We start from the raw sequence: 25371 nt of genomic DNA, 5'->3' as shown, positions 1-25371 counted from the left end.
TCCTGGCAAGAAGTGGCAAAACTTTGGAAAACTCTATGTGGATGCTTCTAAGCAAAAAAAATTATATGAACAGTCCTAGTCCTAACGGTTTGAGTGCTACAACTGTTCGCCATTATTTAAAAACATTTCTAACAGTATGCAACATATGACAGTAGTTTGATCTTCGGAAGGAGAGTTATTGAGGGAAATTTGACAAAGTTAAGATTATTGGAGGGATTTCAACATTGGATACAAAAATTGATTCCGAAATTTCACTCAATAACTTCCTTTGCAAAGACAACACTGTTAGATGTTATACTACGTTGGAAACGCCAATCCATCATTTTTCAAATGCGTTATGCCTCACTCCTGCAGAATAACTTTAGGATGAGCAACAAGCAACAGAAAGTCAAAAATAATTCCTGTAGCTCACAAATCGTTGAGAATAGGACAATTTTCATATGAACTTTTTTAAAGCTTAGAATCACCTATACTGCAATTTCATCCCGGGCCAAAGATGCCGTGGGTCAATGAAAACTTGACCCATGACCCACCACACACAGTGACAAACTCTGACCTGTCACCCACCATGACCCACTCTGATCCACCACCCATCACAACCCACTACCCACTACAAACCATCGTCATTAACTCTGACCCATGATCCACATCCTCCTCTTCACTTGTAATAAAACAAGGCTGTGAAATTATCACTATTCGGAGTTTCAATTTCTACAGTCAATCGCTCAAGCATCGCCCTGTTACAATATCGGTGGATCTGACCTTTACGATATAAAATGGTAAAGTGTTTGTCATGGACCATACTACGATGGATTTCAATTTATTTAACATATACAATTATTTCCTTGTTAAATTACAGATATTTTTAGTGGAAAATAGGATGAAATTTCAGCCTCAAATCAAGGTAAATGGGCCAACGTACGAGTAAAGGAAAAAAGTGTAAAAGTCGACTGTCTCTCGAAAGCCAAGTAGTAAGTCCTATTGCTACTATTAAAATTCATATTCAGAAGTGCTTGAAGTTTTTTCTTTCACTTAGATATACTCTTCCCAGGTAAATAAATAGAAACAAATGAAAAATGAAAAAAAAAATGGAGGCCTTGAAAGTAAATCGTAGACAAATTCACCAGCTGTTCAGAAGATGTTGTCTACAATGCACTGAGCAGAGTGGGTCGGTGGGTTACGTCCTGTTGACCCACTACCCAGTGTGACAAATCTTGACCCACAAACCACTGATCCACTCCATCTCCGCTCGGGACACTGCACAAAACTTACAATTATTTTTATTGTTTTGGACTAAAAGTCAGTTTCGTTTTACACTGTCAAAATAAGATAGACTTCTAGGGTCCAAAAATTAAAACAGGAAGTTCTTCAAATTCTACTTCCGGTTTAAATAGAAAGTCAAAGACATAGATGGAACCTATTCTTCGAATCCTGAATTCATTTCATAAACCATGTCTTGTTATATCTTCTTGTTTCGTTATGTATATAGAGACGTGGGAGAGCTTGTTCCATATGATTTCCCATACTCAATCTGCCTTGAGCAACCCTTTATCATTATTAAGATACGAGGTGTGTTTAAAAAGTACTGAACCTTTCGTTGGCAAAAATAGATTTATTGATTTGGAAATTCGAAACACGAATCCCCTTCAAAGTAGTCGCCTTGGTCATGCACAAATTTCTTCCAGTGCTCCCTACATTGTTTGAAACACTTCTGGAAAGCAGTTTTTGGAATAGTGAGCAAACGTACCGTGGCATTCCGCATGATATTTTCTTTTGACTCAAATCGGGTCCCTTTTAGTGACATTTTCAGCTTGGGAAATAACCAAAAGTCACACGGAGCCATGTCAGGTTAGTAGGGAGCTTGACGATACACAGGAATGTTGTTTGGCAATGAAAGCCTGAATCAAATTTGGCGGACAATCTCCTCATACCCAAATTCAGGTTCAAAGTTGAATGTATGATCAGATTGAATGGCTTCCACTGGGGTATCGCCAAGCTTTTGGCAAAATTTGACCCCATATCGCTGCTCAAGTTTTTCTGTCATTTTACAAAAAACTGAAATCCGACAACCACTCACTACACGTCTTCACTCGTTGGCCGAGTGCCAGCGCCTAACGATTTCTGCAGGTGGAGGGGAAATGAGCGACTGCGCATGAGTGTCCCTTCTACTTCTACACGGAAGAAAGTCTCCCGCGCTTCATTGGTTTACGCGGGAAAAGAAAAAAAGGTTCGATACTTTTTGAACACACTTCGTATATATGCAAATACTAAAAACGACAGAAACGTATAAGCTTGAGCTTCCCCCTTTCGTTGACAAATTCATGAGTACATCACTGCCCATACTACAATTTAGAAGCCTAAAAATGCATAAATAATAAGATGAAAAATGTTTCATTTCCTCATGTTTCTTATTGGACATTGTTTCTCAAATATCAGATACCATACATTCATGTACCGCCGAGGGGAAGTACTGCCAAGTTTAGGGAGATAGATACTTGGGTACGGCTGCTGACCATTGTAATTGGATTGGCTGGAATTGTAAGTATCTATATAATAACTAAACATAAATTATACTGTATAGCTAAGTGTAATCAGGGCCGGCTCGTTTATATAGATGAACTAAGCAGCATCGTAGGGCAGTAAAGTTAAGGAGTAGAGCAGCGAACGATTTATCATTATTATTATTATTATTATTATTCGTGGAGTTTGTAACATTAATAGCGCGAACAATTACAAGCTATGTAAAAGCATTAAAGGAAGCTACAACATATGATATTAAGATTCACTGTGTATTTGATCGAGATTGAAATGACATTAACTTATGTTTAGGTTAGGAGGTAACGAAGGGTATTTTTGTTTAGGTAAAGGTTCTTTACGTAAGCAACAACAAAAAGGGTAACATCACTAGATCAGGGGGTACTGAAATAAATCTCGCCTAGATGTTAAAATACCTAGAACCGGCCCTGAGTGTATCTAAATGTATACCTCCTATAATTAAGTAATATGACTAATTTTATCGTGACGAAACAGTGAATGCAATCCGTAAATCAATATGTGCGTTCAAAAAATAATCCCTCGTCTGCGATCTGGCAACACCCGATTGTCGCACGCTAAGCATGACGAGAAATACATCACGTCATACTTCGCTCTCTGCTTCATGCTACTAGAGTGAGGAATATCAAATTCTGTGTTAAACTGGGTAAAAAGTGCCACAGAAACTGTTCATTTGATGTGGGGGATGTATGGGGATACGTGTATGTCTCGTGCATAGAGCTTTAGATGGTGTTAACGTTTTAAACGTGGTGTGGAATTGATTCAAGATGGGCCGGGCCCCATGTCTGTTCTTAACGAATAGCTCATTGCAAAGGTCCGTGAACGTGTGCAAGAAGATCGTTGCGTGACTGTAAGAATGATGGCAGAGGAGTTTGGTATTAACAGGGAGACAATTCGTAACATCTTAGTGGAAGATTTGGACAAGGAGAAGTACACATCGCGGTTTATGCCACACTCATTGCCTAAAGAACAAAAACAAGAGCGTGTTGATACGCCAGTGACATCCTGGCAACGGCCCGTAGAAAGAAAACTATCTACTTTTCATTGTTGCGGAGGACGAATATTGGTGTTATCGTTAAAATCTAGATACTAAACATCAGAATGTCGATTGGATGTGTCCAGAATAAGTCAAAAGTGCTCCTCCTGTGTTTCTACGACAATAAGGGTATCTTTTATCATTGTACAGAAGGTCACACAGTGAATGCAAAGGTTTATTTAAGTATTTTGGAGCGTTTAATTAGTAGAATTCGTCATGTTCGGCCTGAATATTTAGCCCCAGGGAGCTGCTTCCTTATCCATGACAATGCACCCGCTCACTAGGCAGTACTTGTTCAGGAATATTTGGCCAAAAAACAAGTGTATGTGTGCTGCAGCAACCTCTTATTCGCTAGATATGTGCGCTTGTGACTATTTTCTGTTTCCTAAACAAGTTACCATTAAAAGGATAACTTTTTGACAGTGTTGAAGACATCCAAGCAGCTGTGACAACGGTATTACGGAACATACCAGAAACTGAGCTACAGAGGTCGTTCTACTTCTTGCGTGCTCGCGCCATTCACTATATTGACGCAGGTGGGATGTAGTTTAAACAATAAACAGGTACTATCTATTATATTATCTTTGTTTAGTCACAATACAATGTCTCGTTACTTAATTGTCGGACAGGCTGTACAACGCAAGGAAATACAGGGTGCGGCACGTAAAACCGGCCCGTAAAATGAACACATAAAATGAAATGTAATGTATTGAATATGACTACTCACCTTCACAGCAGCTGCTGAAAGTGTCCTCCGCCCACTTCAACACACATGTGAGCACGATTGAGGAGATTCATATATACCCTTGTCAGTTCTTGTGTTGTAATGCTATTGGTGACATCCTGGATCCTGGTCTTGAGTTCTTCAATTGTGTGTGGCACAGAACGTCCTGGAAATTTCTCTCGAAACAAATTCTTTGTTTTCACAAAAGATCCAGTGAGAATGAACCCTTCAACAATGGCAACACGCTCGGGTATCGAATACGGCATTATCACACATTGACACTCACCCGGCTTAACACAACGAGGCCTTTTTCTCAACTGGTTTCGACAAGTTTCACTGGCTGCGGCTGCACGTGACTGCTGCAGGTCACGTAAGTCGACCCGACCTCGACACGCCATCTCTTGGTAGGAAGGTAGATTATTTAAGTGTTGCCAAAAACACAATATACGAGAATATTACGACGGGCCGGTTTTACGTGCCGCACCCTGTATAATTAAACTGACTACTACTAAACTTTACAACACTAATTAAATACTTCACAGAGTAGGTAACCCTGAAATAATGTTCAATGAAGTTATCACATTTATTTTTGGTAGTAGTTACTGAATTAATTGAAAATTAAATGAAATCTTTAAGTTTTACGTCCCACGATTATCCCGGTTAGGCTAAAGGAGACGGTGAAGATGAGAAATGAATGAAATGGTGGAATGAAAAAGTTTTAGGAAAAAGGAGAATCCGAGAAAATCCCCGAGCACGGTGTTTGTCCACCACAAAGTCCGCATGGCGCGAGCTGGGATCGAAACAGGAATCTCAAGCACCGGAGGTGAGCGCTCTACCACTGAGCCACCGCATGAGTAACCTGTAAAATGAAGTCAAATTTGGTTTGGTAAGTTGAATCGAAACTGCTAAAACAACGCGCAGCAACTGAATTTTTTACAACAAAAAATTGAACCTTTCGTTGTAGAAAAGCCTTTTATAATACATTGAAACTTTTCTATAGTTACCTATTTACAAGAAAACTTATGGGGATTAACTGACACGTTTTGTTTGAATACCCATGTGAAACAAGGTCCAATGAGCCCATTATTGTTTTGATCGCAGCTAAAACAACGGGTGGTGTTCTAATTTTTAACGGCGGGAAAAGATAACAGTAGGTATAGTACTACCTAACTAATTATTAAGTAAACTATATTGAATCACCGGCGTAAACACTCTTATCATGTTACTATGTTTCCATGAATTCGTAAATAACTTCAGAATGGAAGAACAATTTAAGAACAATTTACAGTAAATTAAAAGGAATGTAATTTCCTGTACGTTCCAGCTATATCACCGTTGTACGTTCTACCAAAGTAGGGGACATATGTATGTTTTGACCCACTTTCCCCCTCCACCCCCTAACTACCCAAAAAAAATATGAAGCCACCCCTGACTATTGTACTTTAACACAGAAGGATATCCCAAAGTGAGATTGAATATGCTTTTATGACATTTAAAATCATAAAAAACTTACATCTAAAACTTATAACTTATAGTGCTGTCTTTAATTTAACAGATACTTTTTGTTTGATTAAAATCGATTCACAAATGCTCGACTAATAAGAAGATGAACTTAAACTGTATATGAGTATTGAATAAGCGCACAGCCAAACAGTATATATATATATTTTCATTCATCTAACTCACTGATACATGCACACAGACACACACACAATCCAGTTTGCTTGGTGAGAATAAAAAAATAAGTTGAACTAAAGCCAAGGGTATCTACTTCCATTGTATATGAGGATGATTCCGCATGCAAGCTGCTTACGTGACTTCCATATGAACATAATTGTAGTAACAATGTAAAGGAGAACTTGTTTCTTTTTAAGTCACAAGTTGCATTCCCTCAGGCATACGTGTTTTTCTTTTCTTTCTTTTTAGTAATCAAGCAGTATATGGAAGTGTAGTAATAACAATACCAAAACTGTCACGTTATAACTAAACTAAGAAGTTTAAAACTTTTTCGATTGTGAAGAAAGAGAAAATTGTAGCTAGATAACGTGACAATGTAACGTGATGATTTTTACCTTCACGTGACAAACAGGGTTGGAAACTAATTCTTTTTAACATGTTTTTCCAGAATTGTTAAAATTATGAATTAAGCTCTGAAACTATTACAAATGAACTAGTACTAAATAAGGTAAATATGATAATTTTTTGAAGCGATAATCAACCCTAACATCAATGGCGGCTCATGAGGGAAAATATCATCAAATCGTTATACCTTCGTTGTTTATTAACCGATTTTCAAAATTCAAACGACAATCGATAAAGAAAAAAAATGGCTATTTGTCTATTGTATTGCGGGTTGCATAACTCTAAGGATACTATTTTGAATTTGCTATAACTTCGTCAAATATTAACCGATTTTCAAAATTCAAACGGCAATCAATAGACAAATAAATTTCCTATCTACTGAATGTCTTATAAATTGCATAACTCTAAGAATATAATTACAAAAAACTCAAATAAATCCCTTATTTATATATGTATCTTTAAAATTTAAATGACATTATGTTCTGTATATCCAAAGGTCTTAGTTTTTTATAGTCTTGATACTATAAAAACACTTATACACTTAAAATTACAAGTTCAGATATTGATAATGAAATCATAAAACCACTTATACACTTAAAACATACTTAAAATTACAAGTTTTATTTTTGTTATTTTTTGGATTCATTTCTAAAGTAAAACTGATGTATTTTATAACCATTATCTAAATCTTTCAAACCCTCATACTTAACAAACAGCTTACTCTTTTTCAAATCTTTCAATACTTGCTCAGTTTCATCATTATATCTTTGTGGTAATAACGTCTTATATTTCTCATCTAAATGTACTAAAACTCTTTGACCATAACGCTGTGTTTGAATCAATTTCCATAATGTTATCTCGTACGCTTTACCTTTTTCTAACTCATCTATGCGAAGGAATCTCAATGCTTTAACATCATTTTTTTATTCAAATAATTAGCCATAGTTTATTTATTATAAGAAAAATGTTCGTTTTATGAGAAATTCATAAAACCAATCCTCATTTACATACAGAAAATTTACATAAAATTTACATACAGAACTCAACAGTTGGATAATAATCTTTTAAACCAGTGTATTTGATTTTTATTCCATCTTTAACGATCTCATCAATCATTTTATCTGTTAAGTGTTTTGTAAATCTAGGTGGAAGAAATACCTTAAACTCCTCACACTCAGCTAAAATGCTCTTCCCAAACTTAGTTTTAATCTTTTCCATTTTCACAATCTTATATTCTGTATTTAATTCTAATTCTCTTAATCCAATAACTTGTTTTTGTTCAAGACTTCCAAGTTTATTTAAAAGCTCAATATGACTCGACATCGTATTTATTATATAGAAAATCAATGAACACTCTTCAATTTTTATCTTCACCAAAAAATATTTAATCATTTTTTATCAATTTCGTTTATGGAAAAACTTTAATAAAACAATACAAAAATACATTTAACTATCTAAAACTCTTCTACTACTTTCTCATTCTTAGGATCATATGTGAAGTTCTTTTGTCCAATTAAAATCGCATAACATATAGTATTAGCAGCCACAGCTTCTGCAAAGTCTACTACAATCTTTATGTTTGTTCTCTCATTTACCGATACATTCTTCCTCTTACTACAATTAATCACATACATTGGTCTATTATCTATAAACTCTTTAGGGTCATAGTACATTTCGGTATTGCCACATGTTATTCTCTTAAATGCAGTATAGTCTTCATACATCTTAAAATAATCCTTGTTAGCGATATCTAAGTTTCTTGATTCTTTTGGAAATACCTCATTCCTCCCATTCTTAAGATAGATATTCTTTACCTTACAATGATCAAACTTACTTGCATCTGAAGTTTGTTTGCCACTTCTATCAGTTTGAAACATTACAACTACAAAATCAGGCATATCAAATTGTCTAGAATTAAATTGAGTAGTAACATCAAACTCCAAGAAAGAACCTACAACAGTCTTTTGAACACATTGATAAGTATGGAATGAAAACATGATTTTAGGTTCTTTAAGAATATTCAACTTTAACTTGTTTTCATAATTAGATTCGTATTCAACAATAGGCATTCTTATCTCCATACTTTTTATTGTTATTTTTCCATCATGAGGAGCTGCTGCACCTGCTCCTGTTCCAACCCATTTGTACAAGACATCGTTATTGTTGTTAGCTTTTGTAAATGTTATTCTCAATCCACCTTTCCACATAACCTCTTTATAATCACTTAAGAAGCCTGGAATTAATCTTAATGGGTACAAAACGCTAAAGTCCTTTCTTAGAACAAGTTTATCATCCGTTTCAAATCCTGCTTGTTTTAAATATTCAACTTCTGGTTTGGAAATCTTTAATGTTCCAATAGCTGTAGATGTTATTCCTGGTAGTTCAATCTTATCTATAACAACTCCATGCTTTCTAACCTCAATTTGAGAAAAGAAGAATGGTAAGAAGTTATCTACAAGTTTTATAGTATCATTTGCGCCAAATGTTCCTCCAACTGATGCACCAACAACTTCAAAAGTCATATGACAATCTGCTTTGTGTGGATCTACGAACCCATCCCCCACATCGAAATCAAACTCAATATCTTTGTTAGCTTCATTCAAATTATTAAATGTTCTTGTGTTAGCTTTAAAACTCTGTAACTCGTAACACTCAACACTATCCATTTATTATAAAGAAAATCTTGAAACAACGCTTTGATGGGATATACCCATAAAAGAATCATACATAATAACAATTAAAAACTTATAATCCCCATCCTAACTTAACCTTAGCATTCATAGCAGTACCAACTCCAAAAGCAGCTAATCGTTCACCAATTGACGCATCACTACTAAATGCTCTTTTCCACGCTTTAGTTTCTAGTTCCTTATCTGCAATATGTCTTGACTCTGTATCTTTATTATCTCTGTAGTATATATATCATGTTCTTTACAAGCCTCATCTAATGGGTTAATACCTTTATCACCTCTTTCTAATCTTTCTTGTAGCTTAGTCCTAGGCCCGCAAAATCTGAAACCTGGAATATGTAATTCAAATGGGAGTTTATTAATCAAATCATTTACTAATCTTTTTCCAAGCTTCTCATCATTCCAGAATCGTGGTGGTAATGTATTTAATATCTTAATCAAATAACCTATACCTTTTGGATCATTAGGAATAAATTGTGAAAGCTTATTATTAATCATACTCACTATACCTACTTTCTCATTATAAAAGTTATTATTACCAGCCTTTTCTTCTTCATCTATAACTATTAGCCGATCAATTAACTTTCTCACACCATCCATCCATATATATTCTTTAGGTATCTCTGTATATTGTTTAATTCCTTCACCAGTCCTTTTAGGAGTTGGAGGTAAAGATGGTTTAATATAATTATCCCAAATAGGCTTGATAATAATAATGTACTTAGAACCTCTACTAGATGCTAATTTTTTATCTCGACTATATTTTTGGAAGGCAGCATCTGATTCTATTATTATTTCCTTGTACTGTTCAAAATCATCATCATCATAATCTTCAATGTTTTTATTAGTATTCATCGTTAATAATTCCCATAGACCTTCTGTTCCCTTATAAGTTTTACCCAGTGGCGGCTAATGTTAGTGTTGCAGCGTTGCGCAACGACCATAGTATTTCAAGAAAAAAATATTATTAGCAATAGTAGAAAAGAACAGAAAAAATACTTTCTAATACTTCCATATATACTTTAAATAACATATTTTTTTACTTCTCTAACTGTCCGTTTCGTAAATCTATTTTAAAAAGCGAAAAATAATCCGTCACATAGTCTCTAATTTATATTGTGTTGCAGCGAGCATGCAACGACCAGATTCCTTCAGCGCGGGAATTGGAGCAAATGTTAAGTCTCCTTTCCCCTATCTCAGAAGTTAAAGAGTTTGGTCGTTGCAGTGCTTCTGCAACACAGCACGGTTTCCAGTGAACGAGAAGGTTTTTCGCGCTAAATAAGATTTCTAAATTTTATTTCACTAGCAGTTAACAAATGGAATTTGTTTTTATGCATTCATATTTTTATATTACGGTACTAATACTGAAGCAAATCAATATAATGACAATTAAAAAAGGTGATAGCAGAAAAATAAAAAAGAAAATATATAGTAGAAGCAGAAATCAAATGAAAGTAGATCAGCATTTACAAGTTAATTCTTAGCTTATATAGATAATGAAAACTTCTTCTACAGTAATTTGTGAACCAAATATTAATAAGTCAATATGCAGAATCCCCCCCCTCTGTGGATAACCTAGTATTTTAGTATATACATATTTCTTTTATAAAATAAGTATATTTTATACTCTTGATAGAACTGTATGGTGGGGAACGCCACATTGAATTTGGAACTAGTTAGCAATGCTCAGAGGTGTAGCCACGAGGGGGGGCACCTTGTCCGGACCTCCCCAAAATTTCGAAACTCGACTAGCATTTGTAGACTTTCTTAACGAACTATGCTTGTTTAACAGAGAAATGATTGATGTAAGCTAAATATTTTATCTTACGCCTCATCATGTACTCTTTCTTTTCTTATAGAAATAATCGTTCTATCATTTTTTCTAAAAATATAGGTGACAGCAATAAGAATTACTTATCTTTTCGTGTACAGTAAAAGACAGGTTCGTTATTACGTAGACGTATTGGACCTTCCTCAAATACTTTGGACCCCTCCCAGCTAACATATTGTTCCTATATCTGGCGGGTTTCAAGGTTGCTTTCCAGAACGTTGATAAGCATTGTTTCGCCTTATGTGGAAGTATATTGTGTTCATCGTGCATTGCGTAACAACCAAGGCGGATGATTTGGAATTTGGTTCTCTTTTCTTTTACACACAAGTGTGTGTGTGTGTGTGTATGTGTTGATATATGAATAGGGTTGCCAACTCTGTAAAATAAAAACAACCGACACTTCCTCAAAATTCTCTGTGATATAGGTCTCAGCGTGAAGTATCTCTGTTCGGACCTATTCATGGAAAGGAAATGTACTATCGTGACCGAAAGTGCATTAACACATATATTCTGTATGTCCTTAGAACATTCACTAGTAACTTTAATAGATACATTGTGCTATAAATGAGAAACTGAAATTGATCAATCGGCATTGATCAATTTATTGTATTTACCAGTAACTACCATTACTTTAAAATTATCGAAACAGATAAACAAAAGTATAATAATCTTTACGTGACAATTTTGGATTTGGAAAATGAAATTCACTGTTTAAGCATATAGTCTCTACTTCAACTATAGGAAATTGCTTTAAGAAGTCTTTTTCCACTCTTAATAAATGTATAAAATTCCTTGAAAGTAAATTTCAAATTTTCCCTGATGCAGTCCCTGTCATCTCTCTAAAATTTTCTAAACAGGTGAACAAAATATATTAATCGTTGATACATGGTGAAAGGTAACAGTTTTGAGTTTACAGAATGGCAGCTTTTCAATATCTATACTTCGAACTAGATACAAATTTGAAAAAAAAACGGTTATAAAGGGGCTGGTGAGAAGTTTGCACCCGTCACGGGCTTTAATCAAAATAACATAAATTTTTCCGGCCAGGCCAATGAAAAGCTGGCCAGTTTACAGCCCTATGTATGAATATGTGACATTCGCAATTCATATACTAGTATCTCTTTTGTATCAGCTGTTTTGGTTATTAGTTATTAGATTTAATTTGATTGTGTGTGCTTTAATTCTGTACATAACCTAGAAATTCTGAATGAATTGCATATCATGACTTCTGTAAATAACTTACCAAAAAAATTGCCCAGCTTTCAACTGAGGAAAAACTTACTATTAAGGCTTAGACAAAACAAGCAAAGTGCAATTCAGGAGGGTGTTCGAAAAAAAAACGGTTTGAGTTTACAGGACACCTTATGGCAGTAATGTTGTATGCACTAGGTACATTTCCACAATTTATTTGAAATTTTCCTAGATAAATTGTGAATAAAGCGTGTTCAATGTACATTTTTTTATAACATTAATCTCTGCTACGAACTCTCTTCAGTCCACACTGAAGAGGAATTCGGATTACTGTCAAGGATTGAGTTTGCTAGAATGAATTGTTCACAAAAATCTAGAAAAAAATATTTAGTGTATCTACAAAGCTTCTGCAATTAATATTAACTGTACCTATGGCGTCAGCAAAAGAAACAAAGTTCTTTTTCACATCAAAAAGAATTGACACTTTCAAGAAATTGAATGTCCCAAGAAAGGTTATCACCATTGGTTATGTTTTCCATCGAAAAAGACCTGACAATAAGATTACTAGAGTTCAACCAGCATGTATTAGGCAGATTTGTTCCAATCAAAGAGAGAAGAATGAACTTACAAATTAAATAAGGTGATTAATCGGATTAAATGTTCTGCATTTTTTATTTTTTTAAAACAGAATTTTATTTAATTTAACATGTCACATAGCATTTGCATCTAAAGTTATGTTGATTAGTCAATGAGTCCACTTTATATCTTCTGTCTCCGATCGTTCGTAATGCAACACCCGAAACCACCATCCACCGGCCGCCACTGGTTTTACCATTAATTATCAAATCATCACCATTCACTTTAACTTCAGAATTTCCTATTTTATTTATTATTTTTCCATCTTCTTCTACAGTTCTTATTCCAAACACACTATCATTTCTTTTACTATAATATTTCTTTGCAATCTTACCAAATGATTGTGCTGTTGTTAAAGGCTCTACTCCGTCAATTTTGTCTTTAATTTGTTTTCTCATTTGTTTTATTTCTCCCGTTATAGGCGTATCACTACTACTTGGGGAACTATCATAAGTTATCTTTTTAGGTGTTTCTAGTAGACTAGGATCTATTGAAGCCGTCTTATGTACAACTGGAACAATTTCAGCTATTAGATTTTTATTTTGTTCTGCTACTTCTTTGATCTCACTTCCCAAGTTTTGAATAGCATCAATTACAGGTTGTTCTTGCGTCTTAAATTTATCATATATACCTGCTCTTTCTTTCTTCCAAGATTTGAAGCCCTTTATCAAGAACTCCTTTAACTTGATATTCTTATTAATATCTTTCTCATCCATTTATTATATAGAAAACGAACAAACGTCAATAAACGTCAAAGAACATAAATAAACGTGAAAAGTCAAACGTTTAAGAAGTGTTTTATCTTGTTCCTATACTTACCATTGTTTACCTTCCTTGTCATATCAATTACTATAAAACCATAATCTTCTTGCCAACATTTTGAACATATCTAAATTTATCATAAGACATATCTCCTCCAACAAACTCATTATACACATGTTTAAGATTAGTATCATCTTGTCTGAATATGCATAGGAAGTTAACGTTATCTCTTATAAGCTGTTTAGGTACTTTTGAATATGTTTGTGCAAGATAGAAACAGTCTAAATGTCTATGCCTACCTCTTGTAAAGTAATTTCTAACAGTATCTTGATTCTCCAAAATGTAATCGTCAAACACAACAACAGAGTATTTTTCACATTCATCAATAGGTACAATAGAATCATTACCGCTTAAGAACGTTGCTATTTGCTTCTTAAACTTTAGTTCTGCTTTTTCAAATCGATCTTTTAACTGCTCATACTTTGGCTGATTCATGCTTTTAGAATATATGTAGAAGTAATTATTGTTTAACCAACCTGGCTGTAATAAGAAGTTAAATAACAGAAACGTCTTACCAGACCCAGACGGACCCACTATAAGGCATCGAACATCATCAGGTATAAGCTTTCCATTTCTTTTCTTAACTGTTGTTTCTTTTATCATCTATTGTACATCCCAATTAATAGTTTTCTTACTCATTTATTATAGAGAAAATCGTCTCTTTTATGATCTTATATTTTTAAGTTGTTCTCTGATCTTAAGCAACGTATCTTTTATATATTCGCTATCCATTTCACCATTTAGTGTTATTATCATCTCTAACTGTTCTTTAAATGAGTTAATACAAGTGACAATGGTTTTATATTCATCTTTTCTTTTGCTTATGTTTAACTTAGAAGACAAACCTGTTATTATAGCACTTCCAGTTGCAAGAGACGTTGTTAATATCGAGTAAATTGTTACAGGTATAAAAATATTAATAAACCCAGTTGTTGCAGAAAGTATAACTGATAACGTGATCAAAGTGTAGTATGCATATTTAACAATTCGTAGTTTTCTCTTTTTCTTCTTTAAACTGTATTCTAACTTTTGAATGACATCTTCTATTAACTTGATTACTTTCTCTCTTGGAATATCTCTAGGTAAATCAAACTCATTCATTTATTATATAATAAATGGCTAAGGTATTTAAGCTAACGAGTGATACTTCTGTTTTAAAGAAGAAACTCTATTACGAATTAGACAACAGTAGCAACTATTTAAGTATAGGACTAGTTGGGTTTTACAGTACATATCTAACTCCAAACATAACAACAGAAAAAAACAGTTTCTCATATGGTGATAGACAAGTTTTTATACCAGAAGGGCAATACAGCTTAAACAGTCTTAATGAATATTTAAAATCTCAATCTATCAACATAACATTATCAGAAGATCATTTAAGAAATAGAGTTAAAATAGAAACTGATAGTAATGATGTTACAATTGGGGGTATAGGTACTGTCCTCGGGTTTAATGTTTTTGAAGTTTTAGAAAAGAATAAAACACATATTGGAAGTAAGTTGCCAAAGTTTCATCCGTTTGATACTATAAATGTTCACTGTAGTATAGCAGATGGCATGTTTGTTAAAGATACAGAATACACACATAGAGAAACAGGGATCATAGCATCATTTAAAACAGATGCCGAGTTTAAACATAGCATCATTTACGAGCCTACTTATCCATTATTTTTCCCTATATCCAGAGACAAGGTTGACAATTTTGAGATAAGGATAACAGATGAGAATGATTCCTTAATTGATTTTGGTGGAGCAACAACAACTGTATTTTTACAAACTAAGATTTTCTCTTAAATAAATAGGAAGATGTGTTCTATTAAAGGTTGTATGTTTAGTGTTCCTTATAACGAACTAAAGGATTTAAATATTGATCATGTATTAACAAAGAAACAACTTAACGATAAAGCCAAGAAAATTAAAGAAGGTAGAGGAATGGATTTAACTTTAACTACTGCACAAATGAAAAAGATTAAGAAAGAGCATATGGGTGGTTTTATCTTTACAATTCCAGCCATTTTAGCAGCTTTAGGAGCAGTTGGCTCATTAGCAGGTGGTGCAGCAGCGATTACTAAAACTGTACTGGATGCTAAGAAGAATAAACAAGAACTTCAAGAACAAAAGAGACACAATATGGCTATGGAAGAAAAGCAGGGAGCAGGTAAACCAAAGAAGTCAAAAAACTAAAACCATTGACCAACTTCGATATAGAGAGGTTGGCTAAAGAATTAAAGATAAAACGATTTAGAGGTGTATTTATGAGTGATGAACTTCCACAAAAACCTTATGTACATGAGTGTGGTATAGTTAACCTTGATAAATCAGAAAACATTGGTACTCATTGGATATGCTATTGGAAAGATAACAACATAAAGTACGTGTTCGATTCTTATGGTGGTGTTCCTCCTAAACAACTGGCACAATATCTTGGTACTGAAAACTTATTTTACAATGACGAACGAATACAAGACTTTAATTCCGTTATATGTGGTCATCTTTGTGTTAAGGTTTTAAATCTTCTAAATCAAGGGTATTTTTAGTGATGTTATGTATATAATTAAAAATGATTAAATATTATTAAGTTTAAGTGCTTTTATGGTTTATATCCATAAAAGTTTTGTTTTAAGATAAATATGGAAGCTATACACAATAGATTTTTAGATTATTTTGAGAAGCATGAGGATGAACTATTGCACTAGTTAGATTTAATTTTAATTGGTATTTTCAGGATGTTAGTAAGATAGACTTAAAAGATAAAAACAACGCATATACAGTTGTTCAGTTATGGAAAATGTCAATACCTAAATTTTTGTACACGGAAGAAGAGTTGGTAAAGTTATATCCAATAATTACCTTAAAGGATATGTTATCAAATCATAACACCGGACCATTAAAATGCAGTAATTGTGGTAGTGAGTCATTAACAAAAGGTAGGAGTACATACATTTGTGATTATTGTTCTGTAGCGAATGGTTTTGTTTACAGTACTTGTGAAGGAATGAGAGCTGCTTGCGTAAGAAAACCATGGTATGATACTATAAAAAGATTTAAGTTACAGTTATCTCGTTTGCAAGCTTTACAGGATAGAATTATTCCTGAAGATGTGTTCAAGGTGTTAAATGATGAATTTAGAGATATACCAAAACATTTAATATCAACAAAAGATGTTCTAGAAGTACTAAAGAAAAACAAATACACAAAATATTATGATGTCTATTTAATACACCATCACCTTACCGATCAAAAACCATTAAACTTACGACATATGGAAGGAACACTTATAGACGACTTCGAAAACTTATACAAAACCTTTAAAGAACTGTATCCAAAAAGAGTATTGTTTATTAACTTGAAATGTGTTTTATACTATTTGTTAAAAAAGCATGATGTTCATGTTGATATTGATTTTAAACACTCATCTAAACAAATAGAGATGTTAAAGAAATGTTTTGAAAAATTAGGATGGACATTTTCTGTATAATAAATGAGTATGGATATATTTGGTAATGTTAAAGATAGAAAAGATAATGTTGATATTAGTGAAGAAAAATTAAAATTGTTGGAAAATTTAAATGATGTTGTTAGCGTAAGTCAACTTAGGTCAATAGAAACCCAATTAGAGAACGATAGAAAACGATTTGAAGATACATTAGAAACGTTACAAGACACATACGTCAAGAAAGAAGATTTTCAAAAGGTTAGGATGGATACTACTAAATTGATTATGCAGAAAGAAACTGTACCCTTTTTATGTCGATTGAGAACTAAGAATGTTAAGGAGCCAATCTTTAAAATATTCAATCTTTCTAATGGTTACACATTTCTCTATAATGGGAAAATAATGCACATGGATTTAAGTTTGGATAAATACTTTTTAGACATATATTTAGGCGATACTTTGATTGAAAATATACCTTTTGGTTTTAAGAAGAATGATATAATTACGATTAAGCCGGTTAAAAATTCAGCTATGGAAGAAGGGCAATTATTGTTTGTTGTAATGTACATAGAAAGAGAACTTTCCTAAAGACGTATAATTTTTAGGTAATGATAAATTTTATTTTTTTTTCGTTGATTTTCTATACAATAAATAATGATGATGTATTGTGTTAAGTGTAAGAAATTGACAGATACGGAGAAAGATACCATTAGAATAGAACAAACAAAGAATGGAAGATATCTAAAGAAAGGTATTTGTTCTGTATGTGGTGTTACTAAAACTCAATTCGTTAAAAAGCCCGATTGACTAGAAGAAGGTAAAGGTGTTAGAGAAGACATTATAGAAGAAATTCACAAACCATCTAGAAAAAACTTTGACAGATTAAGCGTAGTTATAAAAGGCATCGATGATTTTTGGCAGGCTGATCTTGTTGAAATGGATAGTGGAGTATTAAAACGTGTTTCCAAATTAAATAAAGGTTATAAGTATCTGCTAACGATTATAGATGTGTTTTCGAAATATGCGTTTGCTGTTCCTGTTAAAGATAAGAGTGGTAAGAATGTTACAGAAGCATTCGAATCCATATTAAGAACGAGAAAACCTAGTAACTTACAAACTGATCAAGGTAAAGAGTTTTACAATAAAGAGTTTAAGAAGTTAATGGATGTAAATAAGATTAATCATTACTCAACCTATAGTGGTAAGAAAGCTTCTGTTGTTGAAAGATTTAATCGAACACTTAAACAAAACATGCGGAAAAGGTTCACAACACAAGGGAATTATAAATGGATAGAGATATTACCAACATTGGTTAGTGAGTATAATAATAGAGTACATAGAACAATTGGTTTAAAGCCTATAGAAGTTAATAAGAAGAATGAGCGAACAATATTGGAAAAAGTGTATAAAAAAGAATATAGGCGTGTTAAACCCAAATACAAATTAGGTGCTCATGTTCGTATAAGTAAATCGAAAGGGTTATTTGAGAAAGGATATACACCTAATTGGTCAACAGAAGTATTTGTTATTAGTGAAGTTATTCCATCTAATCCGCCTACATATAGAATTAAAGATTTAGAAGAAGAGGATGTGCAAGGTAGATTTTACGAACCAGAACTATTAAAGACGAAACATAAAGATGAATACTTGGTGGAAAAGGTGTTAAGAAAGAAAGGTGATAAAGTATATGTTAAATGGCTAGGTTTTGATGAATCACATAATAGCTGGATAGATAAGAGTAATGTTGTAGTGTGAATATAAATGTTTGTCTTTTATGGTTATTATTCCATAAAAGACTAGCGAACCGTTACTCTCTGTGTTAGATGATTATGTAAGGGTGTAACGATTTCGAAAGAGTTAATACTTGACATGACAACATGGTGAATGAAAATTTATTTGTGTGGGTAAAAACTCCGAAAATGATTAAATCAACATTTTTATATAATAAATATGACTACTATGGATAGTTCTCTTAGTTTAAACGATATTTGTTATGAACAGATTAAAGATGATTACTGGTATGGTTTGTTTGGCGACTTTAAACTAATTATTGATAAGAAGACTGGTTACTTCAATGCTACTAAACTGTGTCAAGATGGTGAGAAAAGATTTGATAATTGGTTAAGGAACAAAGAATCAACAACACTAATAAAAAGATTAGAAGTAGAGCATCAATCTCAAAAATGTATTATGTGGTTACTGGAGGAAGAATAACAATAATCAGGGGTACATATGTTCATCCAGACTTGTTCCAAGAAATAAAAAGATGGTCTCAATTGAAAAAAGATAATGATAAGTCAGGTTTTATTTATATAGCAACTACCAAACAGCACCAAGAGAAGAGTATATATAAAGTGGGTTATACAAAAAACCTTGAACAACGCCTAGGTCAGTTTAATGAGTTTAGACTTGACTTCGAGCAATTTCATTATGAAGAAACGTATAAGACAAATGATGCTAAAAAGTTAGAGTCACTTGTGCATAAACAATTAGATGAATTTAAATATAAAGGTGAATTTTTCAAGTGTGAACTCAACACGATCAAAGAAGTTATAGAAGAAATTCAAGATGATGAAGTAATCGAAAAATTAAAAGGATTGGAGTTAAAAGTTGAATAGTTATGTAAGGGTGTAACGATTTCGAAAATGAAGTTAAAAATAAAGATTTTCCATATAATAAATATGGGTACTATGGATAGTTCTCTTAGTTTAAATGATATTTGCTATGAACAGATCAAGGACAACTATTCGTATGGGATTTTTGGCGACTTTAAACTAATTATAGATAAGAACACTGGATATTTCAACGCTACTAAGTTGTGTGCTATGGGCGGTAGAAGATTTAAAAAATGGTTGGAAAATAAAGAATCACAGGAAATATTAGAATACTACAATAACAAACTAAGTGGACCGAATTCGGGCCACTTTGAAAACTCATCTTACACAGTAAAACTAGCTGGTAACGAAATAAACAATCTAATATCAGAAACATATATGTATAAAAAGATATTTCTCGCTATTGCTTTATGGGTATCACAAGACTTCTATGACAAATGCTATGATATTATCGAAGACTATTTCGTTTCTAATTTTAAGCAGATTCAGGAAAACCAAGAAGAGTTGCAATCAAGAGTAGAAGAGATAGAACAAACAATGGAGAGATTAAAGATTCAAAACAAGGGCTTAAAAGAAATCGCAGCACCAAATACAAACGATAATTCAAAAGATAATTGTCTAATCATATACAAGAAGAACAAACCTAATGATCCTTTCCCTTATTATGCTATTCGTTGTCAGAAGAGAAGTCTATATAAGCCTCTTAATGAAGCAGAAGAAAAATATCCGAATCATGTAATAATATATGAAAAGTTTAGAGATCCTAACAGTATTAAGCTATTCAACCTAATGCAACAAGAACTAGATATTCGTAAAGGTAAGGGTAATGAGTTTTGGACGTCCTTATCAGAAGAAGAATTGATTAAAGAAATTGATTGTTTATATGATCGGTTATTATCTGATAATTAAGGTTAATATCTAATAATTAAAGTTACAACTTTTATGATATAATAATCATAAAAGATAATTAAAATTAATATCTAATAATTAAGGTTACGACTTTTATGATATAATAGTCATAAAAGGTAATTAGTTAAACATTAAACAAACCATCTGTTGTAACATCGAATGCTAAATTCAATATACCACCTAAATCAGGGTTATTACGGTATTTTCTTATTATAACTCTCCAATCTACGTAATGTCTAAATAAATATATAAACTCTACAGAAAGGTGTTGATAAATTGAGATGTTATGCCAATGAACTTTGTCTTTGAACTCTGCAATAAATCCTTCTGTTAAATTTTGAAATATTGAAATTATTTCCCAATCTACTTTGTCAGCGTAATCTCTTATAAGGTTTTCTGATAATTGTTGAGTTCCAGATAAGCGCCCCCAAGAAACTTTATCTGCATGTTCTCGTATAAATGCTTCAGAGAGTTTGTTTCCATAAGATATAGCATCAAAATCAACTTTGTCTATAAACTCATTAATAAATTCTTCAGATAGGTTTTGATTATACGATACTTCTTTCCAATCAACTCTATCTGCAAATTCTCTTATAAAGTCTTCTGATAAGTCTTGGCTTCCTGAAATAATCTCCCAATCAACTTTATCAGCTAATTCTCTTATAAACTCTTCCGATAACTTTTTCCATAAACATATTTCAATCAAATTAACTTTCTGCAGATATTTGCGTATGAAGTCTTCTGTAATGTGATCATAGTTATATTCCTCCTCATAATCATCATAACCTATAGATAACCATTGTTCATCAGTCAGTGAATCTAATATCTCATCTGACAAATTCATAACATTTGCATAGAGAATGTTTTGTGAAAGAAATGAGTTGTTTTCTTTAGTGGCTTTCTTGAACAAATGATCTAACATACCTATGGACACGCTAAAATTTATTTTGTCTTCATCATTATAACCACCAATATCTAAATATTTACATACACAATCAAATATAGGTTTGTAAGATAATATTTCCTTAGCACTAGTCATGTTTGTTTTTATTCTTAGATTTTAAATTTATTTCATTTTTTTGTTGGTTTTCTATATAATAAATATGGAGAAAGAATTTGATTTATTACATGATAGACTTAAACTAATTCATCATGATCTTAAACTCTTAGCAGCACTATTAGAGAAGCAAATACTGTTAAAGGAAAAAGAATTATTAATAATGCAACAAAAAACATCTGATTTGAGTAGTGATGATGAATATAAATATGGTAGTGATGATTATGATGATGATGATGAGTAAGTTTACAAAAATGATTTAATTTTAATATGTGTATATGTGACTTTGATGGGGTATTCTCATCAAAGTCGTTTTCTAATACAACGCGTAATATGTAGACAATGACAGGAGTGTACAATGTTAAGCGTTGTATTAGGATATATGGAACTAAAAATAGTACAAAAATGAATAGGAATAATCCGGCGAAGATAAAAATTGAGTAGTAGAATTTTCTATATAATAAATAAGATGAGTGATTATAGTAAATTTACTGTAATAGAGTTAAGACGACAATGTAAAGAAAAGGGAATCAAAAAATATTCCCGATTAAGAAAAGCAGAACTGATAGACCTTCTTAAACAATATGACGATGAACAAAGCAGAAAACAGATTAGAGATATATTCCCCTTTAAAGAAGAAGTAATTGAAGAACCGAAGCCAGCACGTATACCCATCAAAGTAGAATTAGAAGAAACTGCACTCAAGAAGCGTTTACAAACCATTAAAGTCGAAAACACAGGAGGATATAAAGACCCAATAAAATTTTTAGATACAAGTGGAAGAGTTGCTATTAACAAAATCAAAGAGGAATTAAAATTTCACCCTGTTAAAGTTAATCTTGTTTTCATTTGTGACTATATTAAAGATAAAGAAATACAAGAGTGCAATTTCAAAACATCAAACGAGAGAATATTAGAATCAACTGACTTAAGTGAATATATACATCATGCAAAACAAAAACTTCGTAGAGAAATGGAAGAATTTCAAGGCCGAGGATCAGGATGGACATTACATCAAATTAAACACCTAGAAATCAGATTAAATAAGTATGTACCATTAAGAGCTTCTTCCTATATTGAACTTCCAAAGCAGATTAAAGATAAGAAAGCGGTAATGAATATTCAAAATAAAGATAATAAATGTTTCTTATATTCTATTGCAAGTTATTTAAAACCTATTGATAGAACCGTTTCAAAAAATCCTCAAAGACCCTCTCATTATAAGCATCTTGTTAATGAATTACAAAATAAATATTGTGATGGTATTGAGTTTCCTGTACAGTTAAAAGATATTCCAAAATTTGAAAGAAGAAGTAATATCTCCATCAATGTTTACGGCTATGACAAGAACTATAATGTTTATTCACTTCAAATCACAAAAAATAAGCAGGAAACTCATATCAATTTATTATATGTAAAAGATGAAAAAAAACAGTCATTTTTGTTGGATAAAAGACTTATCACGATTAATAAGAAGTCAAGTGACAAAACATACTGAAAAGTTATACTTTTGTGATAGATGTTTAACAAGACACTTTCGAAATGAGAAACAGTTGCAAAACCATGAATTAGATTGTAAAGAGCATGAGGCTGTTAGAATAGAACTTCCAAAACCATACGACAATCAAATAAAGTTTCAAAACTATAATCGATCATTAAGAGTTCCATTTACGATAATTGCTGACTTTGAATGTATCTTATGTAAGTTAAAAATAGAGCATAATTGTAGTAAAACAGTAAAATATCAAAAGCATAAACCAATGAGTTTTTGTTACTATGTCAAATATTCAAATGGAGACTACAAAGCCCCTGTTAGTTATATAGGTCCAGATGCTGCGAAAGTATTTATTGAAATGTTACAAAAAGAAGCAATAGAAATTATGAAAATATATAACAGGGTAGTTAATATGATTCCGCTTAGCGAGGAGGAAATAGAAGCTTATAACAGTTCGGATACTTGTCATATATGTGAGAAAAACTTGAATGACTTACCACCAGCTGTTGAGAAAAAAATAAATATACTGAAGAAGAAAATACAGTTCTACAAGGATAAAGATGATATGAGTGAAAAAATAGAAGAATGGAAGCATGACTTAAAAAGGTGTTTGTATAAGATAAATAAAAATAAAGCGAAAGTAAGAGATCATGATCATTTAACTGGAAAGTTTAGAGGTGCAGCTCACAGTTATTGCAATTTAAACTATAAAAATCCTAACTTTGTTCCTGTATTTCTTCACAACTTAACTGGCTATGATACGCATTTGTTTATTAAGGAGTTAGCTTATGATACACAGAAAATTAAACTGATTGCAAACAATGAAGAAAGGTACATAACATATGAAAAATATGTAAAAGCAGAATCAGAAAAAGATGGAATAAATTTAAGATTTGTTGATTCATTTATATTTATGCCAAAGAGTTTAGCAGAGTTAACAAAGAATCTAAAGCCAGAACAATTTCGAGAAACATTAAAGTTTTTTCCGATTGATAAACTTGACCTAGTTAATACTAAAGGTGATTATCCATTTGATTATGTTGATTCATTTGAAAAATTGAAAGAACCTGTTCCATTATCTCCATACAAATTTACAAACAGATTAACAGGAGAAAAAATGAGTCCTGAACGTCATAAGCTTCATGTACGAGTTTGTAAAGAATTCAATCTAGAGTTATTGGAGGACTTAACTGAACATTATAACAAAACAGATGTCCTTCAATTAACAGATATATTTGAAAACTTTAGAGATGTGTGTTTAAAGGCATATGGATTAGATCCTGCTTGGTATTATACAGCACCAGGTCTATCGTGGGATGCAATGTTAAAGATGACTAAAATTAACTTAGAAATGTTGACTGATTATGATAAAATACTAATGTTAGAAAAGGGTATACGAGGGGGAATCTCACAATGCAGTAAAAGATATGTAAAAGCTAACAACAAATATATGCAAGATTATAATAAAGATGAGTGTTCAACATACCTAGCATATCTAGACGCAAACAACTTATATGGATGGGCTATGAGTCAATACATGCCTTATAAAGATTTTAAGTGGGTTAAACCTTACATAGATATAATGAACATTCCGGATGACTCAGAAACTGGTTACATATTAGAAGTAGATTTAGAATATCCAAAGCATTTACATAACAAGCATTCTGATTTACCATTAGCTCCAGAGAACATGTGTCCACCCGGCTCAAAACAATCGAAATTATTAACAACGCTTTACAATAAGGAAAGATATGTAATTCACTATAGAAACTCAAAACTTTATATGTCACTTGGAATGAGATTGAAGAAAGTGCATAGGGTATTAGAGTTTAAACAATCAAACTGGCTAAAGAAATACATTGATTTAAATACAGAGATGAGGACGCAAGCTAAAAACAAATTTGAAGAAGATTTTTATAAGCTCATGAATAACTCGGTATTTGGAAAGACTATGGAAAATATTCGAAAAAGACAGCCCATACAATTAGAATGTGATCCTAAGAGGGTAGAAGCATTAATTGCTAAACCTAACTTTGATTACAGAACAATATTTAGTGAGAACTTGTGTGCTATACATATGAAAAAAGAGCGATTAACATTTAATAAGCCAATATATGTTGGTATGAGTGTGTTAGAACTATCGAAGCTATTAATGTATGATTTTCACTATAACACGATGAAGCCGAAATATGGAAACAATATAGATTTATGTTATATGGATACTGATAGCTTTATATATGAGATTGAGACTGAAGACTTTTACAAAGATATAGCAGAAATAGTTGACCAGTT

The 25371-nt window shown here is 32.4% G+C and overlaps 1 protein-coding gene across 1 annotated transcript in view; it reads left to right on the top strand.

Moving 5' to 3' along the window:
• The window catches only part of LOC145663793 (uncharacterized), a 67143-nt gene that overhangs the window by 9809 nt on the left and 31963 nt on the right, over positions 1-25371 (top strand). The window contains exon 2 of the mRNA XM_081729884.1: positions 2437-2538. Coding sequence (XP_081586010.1) covers positions 2437-2538 — 102 coding nt within the window. The remainder of the gene's footprint in view (positions 1-2436; positions 2539-25371) is intronic.

This window comes from Thermobia domestica, chromosome 11, assembly GCF_964235325.1.
Source record: "Thermobia domestica chromosome 11, izTheDome1.hap1.1, whole genome shotgun sequence".
In the NCBI taxonomy this organism is placed as follows: domain Eukaryota; kingdom Metazoa; phylum Arthropoda; class Insecta; order Zygentoma; family Lepismatidae; genus Thermobia; species Thermobia domestica.
Note: the sequence above shows the minus strand (reverse complement) of the source record. Positions and strands in the feature narration are given on the sequence as shown.